Source organism: Convolutriloba macropyga, chromosome 12 (genome assembly GCF_964194025.1).
Source record: "Convolutriloba macropyga chromosome 12, txConMacr16.3, whole genome shotgun sequence".
Taxonomy (NCBI): domain Eukaryota; kingdom Metazoa; phylum Xenacoelomorpha; order Acoela; family Convolutidae; genus Convolutriloba; species Convolutriloba macropyga.
The window spans coordinates 30749825-30764965 of NC_134479.1; the positions used below are offsets into that span (position 1 = coordinate 30749825).

Genomic DNA, 15141 nt, shown 5'->3' on the forward strand with positions numbered 1-15141 from the left:
AGATTTTGAATGCGTGATAATGTTTGCCTTTAAAATGTCGACATGTTGTTGTTAAGTGCTCCCGGACGAAGTTTGAACCAATTATCATAGATGTATATAATTTACGAATCGATGGTTACAAACCCGAGTATTGGTTTGCTGTTGGCTTTTTTTAAGCCAATGATTTTTTTGGTTTTCTCTTGTTTAATAATGACTATTGAGCTGCTCTCCTTTTTACAATTTTCGCGCTGTCTTTTTTTACATCTGCTACATGTTCATGATAATTGAAATCAAATTGAACAAGTGATTTTCGCCATGACGAAACCGGAAGTGGAGCCAAAAAGAAAGGACTAATCAATAATAAATGGACTCATACTTTGATTCAAGGAAATGTGTTTTACTGTGTGTGTGTCACTCTAATTGAAGGTTCTTTGAGAGCAGCTAATAGAAGCTGTAATATGTTATACAGATTCTTAATCATCACCTTACATCTCAGCAATCAATAAAAGGCAATTTTTTCGGTGACTCTTTGCATGCATGTCTAAATTCCTGGTTTTTTGCGATAACAATGGCTCTCATTCCGAATTGTAATGCTTGGCATAGTTATAAGGCTAGCATTGGTCTCATGTTTATAAATAGATTTTGATTGCGTGATAATTTTTGCCTTTAAGATGTCGACATGTTGTTGTTAATTGCTCCCGGACGGAGTTTGAACCAAGTATCATAGATGTATGTGTTTCTACAAACCGATGGCTAAAAACCCGAGTATTGGTTTGCTATTGGTTTTTTTCGAGCGAATGATTTTTTTGGTTTTCTGTTGTTTAATAATGAATATTGAGCTGCTCTCTTTTTTTACAATTTTTGCGCTGTCTTTTTTAGACCTGCTACATATTCATGATAATTGAAGTCAAATTGAACAAGTGATTTTCGCCATGATGAAACCGGAAGTGGAGCCAAAAAGAAAGGACTAATCACTAATAAATGGACTCATACTTTGATTCAAGGAAATGTGTTTTACTGAGTGTGTGTCACTCTAATTGAAGGTTCTTTGAGAGCAGCTAATAGAAGCTGTAATATGTTATACCGATTCTTAATCATCACCTTACATCTCAGCAATCAATAAAGGGGAATTTTTTCGGTGACTCTTTGCACGCATGTCTAAATTCCTGGTTTTTCGCGATAACGCTGGCTCTCATTCCGAATTGTATTGCTTGGGATAGTTATAAGGCTAGCATTGGTCTCATGTTTATAAATAGATTTTGAATGGGTGATAATTTTTGCCTTTAAGATGTCGACATGTCGTTGTTAATTGCTCCCGGACGAAGTTTGAACCAATTATCATAGATGTATGTGTTTCTACAAACCGATGGCTAAAAACCCGAGTATTGGTTTGCTATTGGTTTTTTTCGAGCGAATGATTTTTTTGGTTTTCTGTTGTTTAATAATGAATATTGAGCTGCTCTCCTTTTTTACAATTTTTGCGCTGTCTTTTTTAGACCTGCTACATATTCATGATAATTGAAGTCAAATTGAACAAGTGATTTTCACCATGATGAAACCGGAAGTGGAGCCAAAAAGAAAGGACTAATCACTAATAAATGGACTCATACTTTGATTCAAGGAAATGTGTTTTACTGTGTGTGTCACTCTAATTGAAGGTTCTTTGAGAGCAGCTAATAGAAGCTGTAATATGTTATACCGATTCTTAATCATCACCTTACATCTCAGCAATCAATAAAGGGGAATTTTTTCGGTGACTCTTTGCACGCATGTCTAAATTCCTGGTTTTTCGCGATAACGCTGGCTCTCATTCCGAATTGTATTGCTTGGCATAGTTATAAGGCTAGCATTGGTCTCATGTTTATAAATAGATTTTGAATGGGTGATAATTTTTGCCTTTAAGATGTCGACATGTCGTTGTTAATTGCTCCCGGACGAAGTTTGAACCAATTATCATAGATGTATGTGTTTCTACAAACCGATGGCTAAAAACCCGAGTATTGGTTTGCTATTGGTTTTTTTCGAGCGAATGATTTTTTTGGTTTTCTGTTGTTTAATAATGAATATTGAGCTGCTCTCCTTTTTTACAATTTTTGCGCTGTCTTTTTTTAGACCTGCTACGTATTCATGATAATTGAAGTCAAATTGAACAAGTGATTTTTGCCATGATGAAACCGGAAGTGGAGCCAAAAAGAAAGGACTAATCACTAATAAATGGACTCATACTTTGATTCAAGGAAATGTGTTTTACTGAGTGTGTGTCACTCTAATTGAAGGTTCTTTGAGAGCAGCTAATAGAAGCTGTAATATGTTATACCGATTCTTAATCATCACCTTACATCTCAGCAATCAATAAAGGGGAATTTTTTCGGTGACTCTTTGCACGCATGTCTAAATTCCTGGTTTTTCGCGATAACGCTGGCTCTCATTCCGAATTGTATTGCTTGGCATAGTTATAAGGCTAGCATTGGTCTCATGTTTATAAATAGATTTTGAATGGGTGATAATTTTTGCCTTTAAGATGTCGACATGTCGTTGTTAATTGCTCCCGGACGAAGTTTGAACCAATTATCATAGATGTATGTGTTTCTACAAACCGATGGCTAAAAACCCGAGTATTGGTTTGCTATTGGTTTTTTTCGAGCGAATGATTTTTTTGGTTTTCTGTTGTTTAATAATGAATATTGAGCTGCTCTCCTTTTTTTACAATTTTTGCGCTGTCTTTTTTAGACCTGCTACATATTCATGATAATTGAAGTCAAATTGAACAAGTGATTTTCGCCATGATGAAACCGGAAGTGGAGCCAAAAAGAAAGGACTAATCACTAATAAGTGGACTCATACTTTGATTCAAGGAAATGTGTTTTACTGTGTGTGTCACTCTAATTGAAGGTTCTTTGAGAGCAGCTAATAGAAGCTGTAATATGTTATACCGATTCTTAATCATCACCTTACATCTCAGCAATCAATAAAGGGGAATTTTTTCGGTGACTCTTTGCACGCATGTCTAAATTCCTGGTTTTTCGCGATAACGCTGGCTCTCATTCCGAATTGTATTGCTTGGCATAGTTATAAGGCTAGCATTGGTCTCATGTTTATAAATAGATTTTGAATGGGTGATAATTTTTGCCTTTAAGATGTCGACATGTCGTTGTTAATTGCTCCCGGACGAAGTTTGAACCAATTATCATAGATGTATGTGTTTCTACAAACCGATGGCTAAAAACCCGAGTATTGGTTTGCTATTGGTTTTTTTCGAGCGAATGATTTTTTTGGTTTTCTGTTGTTTAATAATGAATATTGAGCTGCTCTCCTTTTTTACAATTTTTGCGCTGTCTTTTTTTAGACCTGCTACGTATTCATGATAATTGAAGTCAAATTGAACAAGTGATTTTTGCCATGATGAAACCGGAAGTGGAGCCAAAAAGAAAGGACTAATCACTAATAAATGGACTCATACTTTGATTCAAGGAAATGTGTTTTACTGAGTGTGTGTCACTCTAATTGAAGGTTCTTTGAGAGCAGCTAATAGAAGCTGTAATATGTTATACCGATTCTTAATCATCACCTTACATCTCAGCAATCAATAAAGGGGAATTTTTTCGGTGACTCTTTGCACGCATGTCTAAATTCCTGGTTTTTCGCGATAACGCTGGCTCTCATTCCGAATTGTATTGCTTGGCATAGTTATAAGGCTAGCATTGGTCTCATGTTTATAAATAGATTTTGAATGGGTGATAATTTTTGCCTTTAAGATGTCGACATGTCGTTGTTAATTGCTCCCGGACGAAGTTTGAACCAATTATCATAGATGTATGTGTTTCTACAAACCGATGGCTAAAAACCCGAGTATTGGTTTGCTATTGGTTTTTTTCGAGCCAATGATTTTTTGGTTTTCTGTTGTTTAATAATGACTATTGAGCCGCTCTCCTTTTTTACAATTTTTGCGCTGTCTTTTTTAGACCTGCTACATATTCATGATAATTGAAGTCAAATTGAACATGTGATTTTCGCCATGACGAAACCGGAAGTGGAGCCAAAAGAAAGGACTCATCAATATTAAGTGGACTCATACTTTGATTCAAGGAAATGTGTTTAACTGAGTGTGTTTCACTCTAATTGAAGGTTCTTTGAGAGTAGCTTATAGAAGCTGTAATATGTTATTGATTCTTAATCATCATCCTGCATCTCAGCAATTAATAAAAAGCCATTTTTCGACTGTTTTTTGAAACCAAGGGTCAAAGTTTTCCGCTCAGGGAAAACTTTCCTACGAGAAAAACTTCATTTTGAATTTTTTAACCAATGGTGGCCTAATAAGCAATGTTCTCTATAGCTGTTAGCTGAGCCAAGCTATTTTGTTGCTCTTTGTTTTTTGCTTTCCTATCTGACGCTCTGACTCGTATTACCTTTTTCACACCGCCATTATCAAAGTTTTTTCAGACGTTCATGCAGCTCTTTCACTACTCTTTGTTGCTTTTATGTGCGTGACGTCATTTCTGAAACTAATTGGAACTGAACAGTGAGTTTTTAAAAATTATAAATGTCTTACTCCAAATGACTTTTCAGCTTCTATATCCATTAAGGTTACTCTAAGTTCATTAATGTTACTCTTTTAAGTTCATTGTGGTTACTCGAAACCTTTTCAAGATCAATAAAGGCGTCTTAAATAATGAAGACTGGTTATAATAAAGCATGGCTATCAAAATGTAAGATTTTTTCAGAAAATTCTGGAAAAACATTTAATTTCTTAAGTGCGTATTATATTTTGCATCAGCTCAATTCTGTGTCTGTTCCAATATATATTCCACTGCACGTAAGTCTGTTTCTCAGCTATTCGGACAATCTACCGGCAATGTACCCTTGATTTATAATAGAATTCAATTTGATTCATTTCGGGTGCAATTAGACAATAAAATTTAGCTGAAGAAAATTTAGCTTAGCGCATCTACGTAGTGATTTAGTGTTATCATTTGGACGACATTTCTTAAAAGAAAGATGACGCAGTTGTTCGGTTTATCACTCTTTAGTGCGCAACCATAATTCCATCTTATTAATTGAGGCGCTTGTAACAAAAGTTGTCCGCCGAACTTGAAATCGGGTAGCGGTTCATAATTTGGTCGAAATTCCAATCGTATTGAACGTTTATATGATGGTTTCTAAGTTGGTTAGAGTTGCAGATTTTGTGGCCAAAGTGGCTAACGTTTCAATTCAATTTGTGTTTGACAGGAGGGTCATCGGTTCCGAGTCAACTGAAGTCACCGCAATCTAGCTCCAAACACAAACACCAGCAGGACTCAGCTACAGGTTAATTGAGTACTTATTGCATCTGAATGAAAACAGCCTAATTGCTGAGTTTTTTTGATCCGCTGGCAGCAATACTACGAGCAGAACGTCAATAATACGCAAAATTATGAGAAAAATCCAATAATACAGCTACCAGTTACCTCAACTGTCCATTATCTGGCCATTAAGCAAACTCAAATAATAGGTTGTATTGAAGGACATGTGATATAATTTTCAGTATCAATGCTCAGTTTTGTTCGTAGAATACCTATATTGCCTCATGCAAAAATCATGCACTTTTTAAATTAAGCGCATACTTTGTTCAATACTCGCTATTAATGGTTTCAGTCAGCTATAACTCGTTTCAGTCCATTAATAGCTCGATGCGCCGAAAAGCTGAAGGGGAGGAATTATATGATCAACTGTCTTTTTTGGTCTTTCAATTGTGGCCGGTTGACATATTTGACGTAGAAAGACATGAGTGGAATCATTAGAAAGCCCACGGAGCGTAGAATTGTAAATTCAATTTCGTCTTTTTCGATTATTAGTCCAGGTTTTAAAGTCCTGGTGAACATTCGTGGTTTTACCGTAATTTTTGACTAATTTGGATGTTTTCGCCCAATTTTGCTAATATTAGATAGCTACTGTCGAGACCAACCGCTTGCCACTTGGTTGAAAGCAATTCGCTGAACGTTAGTCTGTTACATTTTAGGGTCTGCACATCATTTTGACTTTTCAATGAGACGTCAACTTAAGGAAGCCATTTGTGGTAACGCTAAAGTAGGAATGGGAAATGAATGAGCTGTTTTACAGCGTAAATTGCTTTTGAATAAATTGCTTTTTTGAAGAAATTTTTGGAATTATAAAGAATTTTTGTCACGTGCTGGAATTTGGCTGCTGTTTCCGCTGTTTTTTTTATTTTCTACAATTGCTCTGAAAGCTGAGGTATGTATTCTAATTGTGCATGCTATTGCTTGAATGTATTAATGGACAGTCAATAATTTTTTATAACTTTGTTTCCATGCGTTTTCATAAAATATTTGTGATTGGTTTTTTAGTTTCACTCGTAGTTGTTGTTTGATGTCTTGGCACTTAGCTTTATTGACGAATGATCCCTTTGACAGTTTGAAAGCGTAGCGATATTATAATTATATATTAGTTTCTTTATAATAGTGATATTATATTTATATAGCGGTTTCTTTAACCGTGTATTTGTTTTCGTTATTTTGACATTAGGGTTTTTAATTGCTCTCAAACGAAGTTTTCAGCAATTATAATAGTCCTGTGGTCTTCTTTTTTCGAATTTTTCGCTGGACCGATTTTTCGTCTGACGCATTTGACTTTTCGTCCTTAGAAACGGGATAACAGGTAGCGCCCAGCGGGCATTAAGTGCTCTTAGATCTTTTCATCTCACTAGTCTCTAAGTATGCGATTCACAGAAACTGTTTTGGTGACTTATACTTATGGTGTGAAGAGCGGTTCTTAGAGGTTGACACCCCCACAATACCCCCCCGCTGCGGGCACCTCACATCCTTCAATTAAGCTAAAGCTAGCTGAAAGCAATTTGCTCCGACGTTAGTCGGTTGTGTTCCATTGATTTGTTACCACCATGGGTTGACGCTCCAAGACGTTATAAAGCGAATTTTTTGTTGAATTTTAACACTCTGCTGGTGAGTTTGGAATTTGAGTTTTTGATGTCATTTTTGCCGGATGCTTATTGTTTTTTTAATCAATCGGTTGTTAGATTTTTCGAGCGCACTTAATAAGTCTTAATTGTGTGTACGAAATTCAATTAAAATAAATAGGGTTTAACCAAGCTGTTTAATCATTAAGATTTTTCTTGAAGGACCTTAATGTTTGAAGTTGGTTTGAAAATAGGATAGAAGATGAGTTCAGAATCTCGTTTTTGTTTGTCGAAATTAGGTTTATTTTTTAATGACCAATTCTTTTTTGTGCTCAACAAATTGTTTTAATAATTTTTTTTCAACTAAATGTGAAAAATACTGCTCATTTTAATTTTCGTTCATTCTACTTAAAGACAAAACAAGCAGATTGGTATTAACCTCACTGGTATATATGTCTCTCCTAATCTGAAAATACATCAAATTTTGAATTACAAAGCGTTATTTGCTTTTTAATTGATGAATTATTCCTATATCTTCTTGATTTGGCAGATATTTTAGCCAAGAACGTTGGATCATTACGTAAATTACCGAGTGTCCTTGTTGAATTTTTATCCGTGACTTGTTGCTTCTAAGTAAGATTTTTTCTCTAAGCTTATTGAACATTACATTGTCTCTGGTAGAAATAATTACCGGGACTTTATGGCCAGCGGAATGCTTGGCCTTGTTGAGTTTCCTTTTGTCCATGACGAATAGTTGAGAAAATACATTTAAAATGTCCAAATTTTTTCGTTGCAATTTTTCGATAGTTTTTAGCTTTTCATGGATGATATCTATGCACACATTAGATATGGACAGCTATAGAACTCAATACATGTGTCTTTGGCTCCCATCAGAGAATACTCGCTCCATTTTTGTCTCATTTGGCAAAAAAAATGGAAACAATAATTTTCATATTAGACTGCAATGAAAAATGATCGACAATTTTTTGACCACCAATTGAGCCATAGTTATAGACTCCTGATATGATGATTTCTTATTACAAGATTTTTTAAATTTTGAAGTGAAAATGAACATTTCTGCTATTGTGTTTCAGGAGGTTCTTCATCTGGAGGTCAGCAACAACAGTTAACTAGGAGGCCTAGAAGGCAGAAAATGTCAGACGAGCAAATCATGAGCAAATTGAGTAAGTCGTGAATTTTTTTGCTCTCAAAGGAGACCTACGTCCACCTGAAGTTCGAGCAATTTGTCCGACGTTAGTCGGTTTCGCTTCAGAAACTCTATTTCAATTTGCATATTATTTGCACCCCCAAACCCATGCCATATTTTTACATGATGATTTACTATATTCTATATAAGTGTACTTGCTCTGTAACTGGTAAATGTATAGCGTACCGGGAGGGGAGGTGTTAAAAATTAGAATTAACATGAATCGTAATATCGCATAAGATATTTAGCAAAAAGTTATCAAAGCAAATCTGAACTTCATTTGCTCTTGAGAATTTTTATCAAGTTGACACCTATTGCCTTTTCCTTGAACCAGAATTTGTTTTTATGAGGTTGAGTGAAAAGCTATCATAATTCTGCTCTGATAGCGGTTAACAAAGTCGTACAAGTGTTCTTAACTAACCATTAAGCATCGCCCCTGCCTTACCGTCAAGTCGCAATCTATGATCCCAGTCGCAAACTATGCGTTGTTATATAGCATGTTGCCATGTGTAAGAATATAGAATAGCATTTGTGAGGGTGTATCGATGCAACACAGAACAGATCCGCCATCATAACTGATTAATTGCTCTTGAACGCAGTTCATAGCAATTATTGTAAACGTGTGTGTCTTTTTTTTATGCAAAATTTTTCGCTTGACGGTTTTGAATTTTCGAGTGACTTTTACGCCCTTGACTTTTTGCATTTCGCGTGATCTAAAATTCTCTCTCAATCACAATTTCAAGCAGCTGAACTCAGTTGGCGGCAATTTAATACTAAAAGTCAAATAAAAAGTGCGCCGAAACTGGCGTCATTTTTTTTACTTTAAATCTTAATAGTGGTATATGTTAACCTCTAATGTGGTTATTGAAGCCCAATATTGAACTTCTTAGTCCCATTTAGGCTACCCCTCCCCCCCCCCCCCCCGACTGAAGCAGGCTGCAATTGATTAGAGCTCCCACTAGTCGTTCAAGAGCAATTCTTCCGACGTTTAGTCGGTTATGTTTTTTAGAGCCGCAAAGTGATTACATGACAATATACCAAACGCTATTCTACCCAATTTATTCCCTTTGGTTCTTTTGTTCAGTAAGCCGGTTACAAATTAGCACTCAGTATTACAAGCATGTTTTTCCCTTAATTAGGCTGATAATTTAATCCCATGTTCGGTTGTGATAGTTTCATATCAAGTCCCTCGGGTCGTTGAGACATGGCATGGCCTGCGATGCTTGGCCAATAATGCACTAGCTAAATATTATGCCAAATAATTGTTCTGGTAGTTTCAACATTAGGATAAAATATTGGGTATATTTTGGGTATTTTGTCGCATAGGGTATACTGGCATTGGGTACTGTGTTATGCCGTAAATTGTTGCCATCTTCGCAAATCATCGAATTCGTGTTTCTTGTGCAATGATTTTGATGACAGCAATATTGTATTTGAACAGAGGAAGTGTGCAACCCGGGAGACCCGAAACGTCGCTATGTCAGTTTCAAGAAGATCGGACAAGGTGCCAGTGGGGTAGTGTTTACAGCCATGGACATACAGAGCAAAGCGACAGTGGCCATCAAACAGATGACACTGGCCAATCAACCCAAGAAGGAGTTGATCGTCAATGAGATCATCGTAATGAAGGAGAACAAAGATAACAACATTGTGAATTATTTGGACAGTTATTTAGTCGGCGAACACCAAGAGGAATTATGGGTGAGTTGCAAATTTTCGATTTTTTGAAGGCTTTTCTGACTCAGAATTCCTGATCTAATAGTTTAAACGCAAGCGTCTCACCAATGTTTTTGAATTGAGCTTGCATTGAAATTTTCTGGAACCTACTTACATCATTACAGCTATATATATATATATATATATATATATATATATATATATATAAAATATATATATATATATATATATATAAAATATATATATATATATATATATATATATATATATTTGGGGGGGGGGGGGGTTGATGTGAAAATCCCAAGTGTTTGTTGTAATATATTGATGGATTTTTGACCTCCACTCAATTTCCTTTTGATCCATAATTTCTGGCCATTTGGAGACGTAATGCCATGTAGATATTGACAAGGGTGGCTTTTACGATTGCTCCTGCACGAAATCCATTATAAATGGTCCGGTTAGAATTGGGCATTTTATGCGGGCAGGTGGTGATGGAGTTCTTGCCTGGCGGAAGTTTGACAGATGTGGTGACAGAAACAATGATGGATGAAGGCCAAATAGCCGCTGTGTGCAGAGAAGTCCTTCAGGTGAGGCTCACTTGTTTGCTAATCCGTAATGCGATTTGATCTGCTACGACCCCAGGGTAGTATATAACCGTCTGTGATCATTATTTTTTATAGCTGCGAAGCTTTAAGCTGAGCGCAGCTATATTGCGGGGCTGTTGGTTTTTTTTACAATTCAATGAATTTGGGGCGATGTCTTTTTAAGATCTGTTCACATATTTTTATGATTTTTGAAGTCAAATTGGAGTAGTGATTTTGGTCACGTCGAAACAGGAAGTGGAGCGAAAACTCGAGTGGTTTTTGCGGCGTGAAATTTTTTCGCTCTAAATTTAAAGTAGAGTGAAAAAACGGTGTTCGAACAAAAATTCGCTGTGGTTTTTTGTTGTTCACATGCGGCAATTTCACTTTGATTTTGACTGTTTTTTCGATCTTGTATATTTTTCTAAATGGTTTTCCCAAATCATTCATAGTCTCTTCCAGGTCTAGTTTTCTGTTTAGTCAATGAAAATTCTTTGAAATGTACGTCAGGAATTGTCCTGCTATGTTTTTTTTTGTTTCATCGTCTGACGCTCTTTTTTCGTTTTACATTTGTGCACACAGCAAAGCTGAAAAAGTCAAATTTTCTGAATGACTTTTTCCTCTCACTAACGCGCGTGACGTCATTTCTCACTCGCTTTTGCAAAAGTGTTTTGCGTGATTAGATTTTGATCACAAGTGACTTACCTCACTCAATAAAATGACTTTTGCACTTTAAAACTTAAGTTTAATTTGAATTTTTTAAGGTCAAATGAATTCATATGTGCCGTAAAGGTCCCTAATAAGAGACTTCTGTGGGATGAATTTTAACAAGCTTTATTAAATTATCGCTGAATGTTTTTACCTAGCTTTTTGAGCGGCGTCGATTTTTTTTTTCAATTTCGATCTATCTCTGTTTCTATCTCTATTATATGGCACGCAGGTCTATTCTTTCGCAGCTATTTCGGCAATCTGACGGCTATGTTTTAGATATTGATCACAGATGGTTAGTCGCTCCTTATTAAATAAGAGCTCCTAATTAAATTGCAGTGGATAGTCGCACCTCTCAGGAGGATATTCAAACTATTAAAAGTGCGAAATACTCATTATCACACATGAAAATTGACATCTTAATCGGGGGGGGGGGGGGAGCTGATTTGATGTCGTTTTTTAATCGTCTTAATCTTAGGGATTTTTGTACGTCTGAATTTTGTTCAATTGCAAAGTCATGAAAACATGATTTTCTATGGGTCTGTACTTGGTTTCCCTGAAAATTTTAAAGAATTTAAGTGCTCAACGGGCTTAGCTTCAACGACTTCGCTAGTTAAATGAAATTGTAGTCAGCTTCAAAGTCTTAACAACGACGTTGATCTAAGATAGTTAAAATGCTAGCTTAAAAGACAGACTGAATAGAAAAATAGGTATTAATGCATGTCATTTCTTTTTCATAGGCCCTGAAGTTCTTACATGCTAACAACGTGATCCACAGAGATATCAAGAGTGACAACATTCTGCTTGGAATGGATGGTCAAGTGAAGCTAACAGACTTCGGATTCTGTGCTCAAATCAGTCCTGAGAACGGAAAGAGGCATGTGCTATCAGTTGGCTTCTGACAATAATAATAATTTACTTCTGCCCCTGCCTTTTGAGAAGGATTTGCCATTAATTGGGGTTGAGAATCATACAAAAGTTATCATACAAGGTCATATGGCACGTTTTTAAGCTTCGAAAGATTTCAAGCGTCCTCTGTAGAACTTATTTAGTGCAGACATCCATGAACAGATTGGTAAAGAACTTCAAAAATTGTACAATTTAATATTAGTTGTGCTAGATAGAGCCTATACTTAGTTCAAACAATTAAGCAAATTCAAAAATGAACAACCATAATTTGCCTCCATACTTCCGAAATATTGTTCTTCAAGCAAGTGTTGAAAATTGACGATCCATATCGGAAATTGATGCGCTTTGAGTTTACTTTCTAATAGTGACTCCCAAAAAATACAGTTGTAAAAGTGGTACAGTGGTACTTTATTAGTGAAAATGGTAAAAATATGTCCAGGTCAACGATGGTTGGCACTCCTTACTGGATGGCACCAGAGGTGATCAACAAGCAGCCCTATGGACCCAAGGTGGACATCTGGTCACTTGGTATTATGGCCATTGAGATGCTCGAGGGTGAGCCCCCATACCTCAACGAGACCCCAATCAAGGTATTCAAAGTTTTTTTTAACCAGTTGCTGTTTTTAAGATAACAGTTAGCATGTAGGACGATTATAGCCAAATAGTTTTAACCAAGCATTATGCTGCAGGAAATCTCAGCATCTCACTAGAAGTGCTGATTAAATTTTTTTCTTGAAGAGCGCTTTTTGGACATTTCTCACGGTAAACTTTGTAGAATTAAATATTGAAGGATGACGTATTTTAGCTCGGCGAGATGCTTAAATGGTGACTTTTCTCCGGTTCTTTTTTGCCTGTTTCAATACCAAGTTGAAAATTGTGGATATATTCAAACAGACTGACAGATGTTTTAATTCTATCGTACCTCAATCGCTACTTCCTATTGAGCTCAATTGCTTTTTGTTGCAATATGACAGTTAGTTGTCTATGGTAGCGCTCGCCTCTTGCTTATTGTGGAATGTTAAGAAAATGTCGGCACCTAAAAGTTTCAAGCATTTAGATGGGATCGTGTGTTAAAAATATATAATTGTTTGGTAACAGTATCTTCAAAACCAACATTAGCGATTGTAACTGATTGTTGTGGGCTTGTGCCAATGAAATGTTTTATTTTAGGCCCTGTACCTCATCATAAACCAGGGCACTCCCAGGCTGTCTGAGGAGAGTGAGAAGAGAGCCTCTAAAGAGTTCCTCTCCTTCCTCTCAAGTTGTCTCGAAATTGAAGTAGACAAAAGGCCCACCGCCGATGAGCTTCTCAAGGTAAGAGACACCCAAAAAAGATCAGAAAAGAACGATAGATCTTTCGTCGATAGATGTTTGTTGATAGACATAGTATTTTTTCTTCAACGAGACAGAAGTAATCGATTTAACTTTTAGGATATGACTGTGCTTAGATATAAGTTTTCCAATAAGCGTTGATATTCCTAGTGAAAGATTATAACGCGCTAACAATACAATGCTAATATATACAGAAAAGAAACTTGAAGACCTCTGAAACGGAAGGCACACTTGGTTGTTTATAGCTGCGAAGCTGTAAGCGGAGCGGAGCTATATTGCGGTGCTCTTGGTTTTTTATAGCTGTAAGCTGAGCGAAGCTATATTGCGGTACTCTTGGTTTTTTTTAATAGCCGCCCTCATCTTCTCAGCCGGCTATTAAAGCAGGCTATTATTACTTCGTCGAATAAAAAAATGTTCCGCTTTACCTCATTTTGCCGCTTTTTCAACATTTTGCGTGATATCTTTTTGACTTCTCTAGGCTAGTTTCTCTCTTCTCTCATTCTGCTAAAAGTGATTTTGAACATCAGTTGCTCAGCAAAGCAATTCAAAATGAACAGAGTCAGTATAAAAAATTGAAGTAAGAGGTAGAAACGGGATAAACCCATAAAGCCCAATTTTAGATGCCCGCTATTTGAACGTCGTTCCTATAAGTCTTAGTTACCATCTCTAATGCTTATTGGTATTAATAGTAGCCCCTGTAGCCTCTCTCTAAGAAACAGAAGTACGTTATGATCAACTACGAAATGCCATCAAAATAAATCGGCCTTAAAAAATGTTTTTAAACAAAAATCTTTGTTTTTCCAATATCTTCTATTCTCTCAATCCATGATTTTTGAGTCAAATTGGAGTAGTGATTTTGGTTACGCCGAAATAGGAAGTGGAGCGAAAAAGCGAGTGATTTTGCGGCGTGAATTTTCAATCTAATTTTAAAGCAGAGTGAGAAAACGGTGTTTCAACAAAAAATCGCCTTTTCGCTAGTGGTTTTTTTGTTCACATGCGGCAATGTCACTTTGATTTTTACTTTTTTAGCGACTTTTTGGATCGGATTTTTAAAATGGTTTTCCGAATCCATTCATGGTTCATTCTAGGCGTAGTTTTTTGTTTGAACTAATTTTCAATTTCTTGCTAGTGGTTTTTTGTTCACATGCGGCATTTTGACATTGATTTTTTTTAGTTTATCTGATTTTTATAGAAATGGTTTTCCCAATTTACTCGTAGTTCGTTCGAGGTCTAGTTTTTTGTTTAGTCAATGAAAATTCTTTGAATTGTACGTCAGGACGTGTCCGGCTATGTTTTTTGTTTCGCCGTCTGACCCTCTTTTTTCGTTTTGTTCTCACCTCAAAGCTAAAGTCAATTTTTCTGAATGACTTCTTCCTCTCCTGAACTGCTTTTGCGCTCTTTTTGACTTCTCTAGGCTAGTTTCTCTCTTCTCTCATTCTGCTAAAAGTGATTTTCAACATCAGTTGCTCAGCAAAGCAATTCAAAATGAACAGAGTCAGTGTAAAAAATTGAAGTCAGAAGTAGAAACGGGATAAACCCATAAAGCCCAATTTTAGATGACCGCTATTTGAACGTCGTTCCTATAAGTCTTAGTTACCATCTCTAATGCTTATTGGTATTAATAGTAGCCCCTGTAGCCTCTCTCTAGGAAACAGAAGTACGTTATGTTCAACTACGAAATGCCATCAAAATAAATCGGCCTTAAAAAATGTTTTTAAACAAAAATCTTTGTTTTTCCAATATCTTCTATTCTCTCAATCCATGATTTTTGAGTCAAATTGGAGTAGTGATTTTGGTTACGCCGAAATAGGAAGTGGAGCGAAAAAGCGAGTGATTTTGCG

The 15141-nt window shown here is 36.2% G+C and overlaps 1 protein-coding gene across 3 annotated transcripts in view; it reads left to right on the forward strand.

Moving 5' to 3' along the window:
* The window catches only part of LOC142350334 (uncharacterized), an 87690-nt gene that overhangs the window by 43401 nt on the left and 29148 nt on the right, over positions 1–15141 (forward strand). For all 3 annotated transcript variants that reach the window (XM_075402166.1, XM_075402165.1, XM_075402167.1), the window contains exons 9-15: positions 5206–5283; positions 7981–8070; positions 9535–9794; positions 10256–10357; positions 11800–11936; positions 12408–12558; positions 13139–13282. In XM_075402166.1, coding sequence (XP_075258281.1) covers positions 5206–5283; positions 7981–8070; positions 9535–9794; positions 10256–10357; positions 11800–11936; positions 12408–12558; positions 13139–13282 — 962 coding nt within the window. The remainder of the gene's footprint in view (positions 1–5205; positions 5284–7980; positions 8071–9534; positions 9795–10255; positions 10358–11799; positions 11937–12407; positions 12559–13138; positions 13283–15141) is intronic.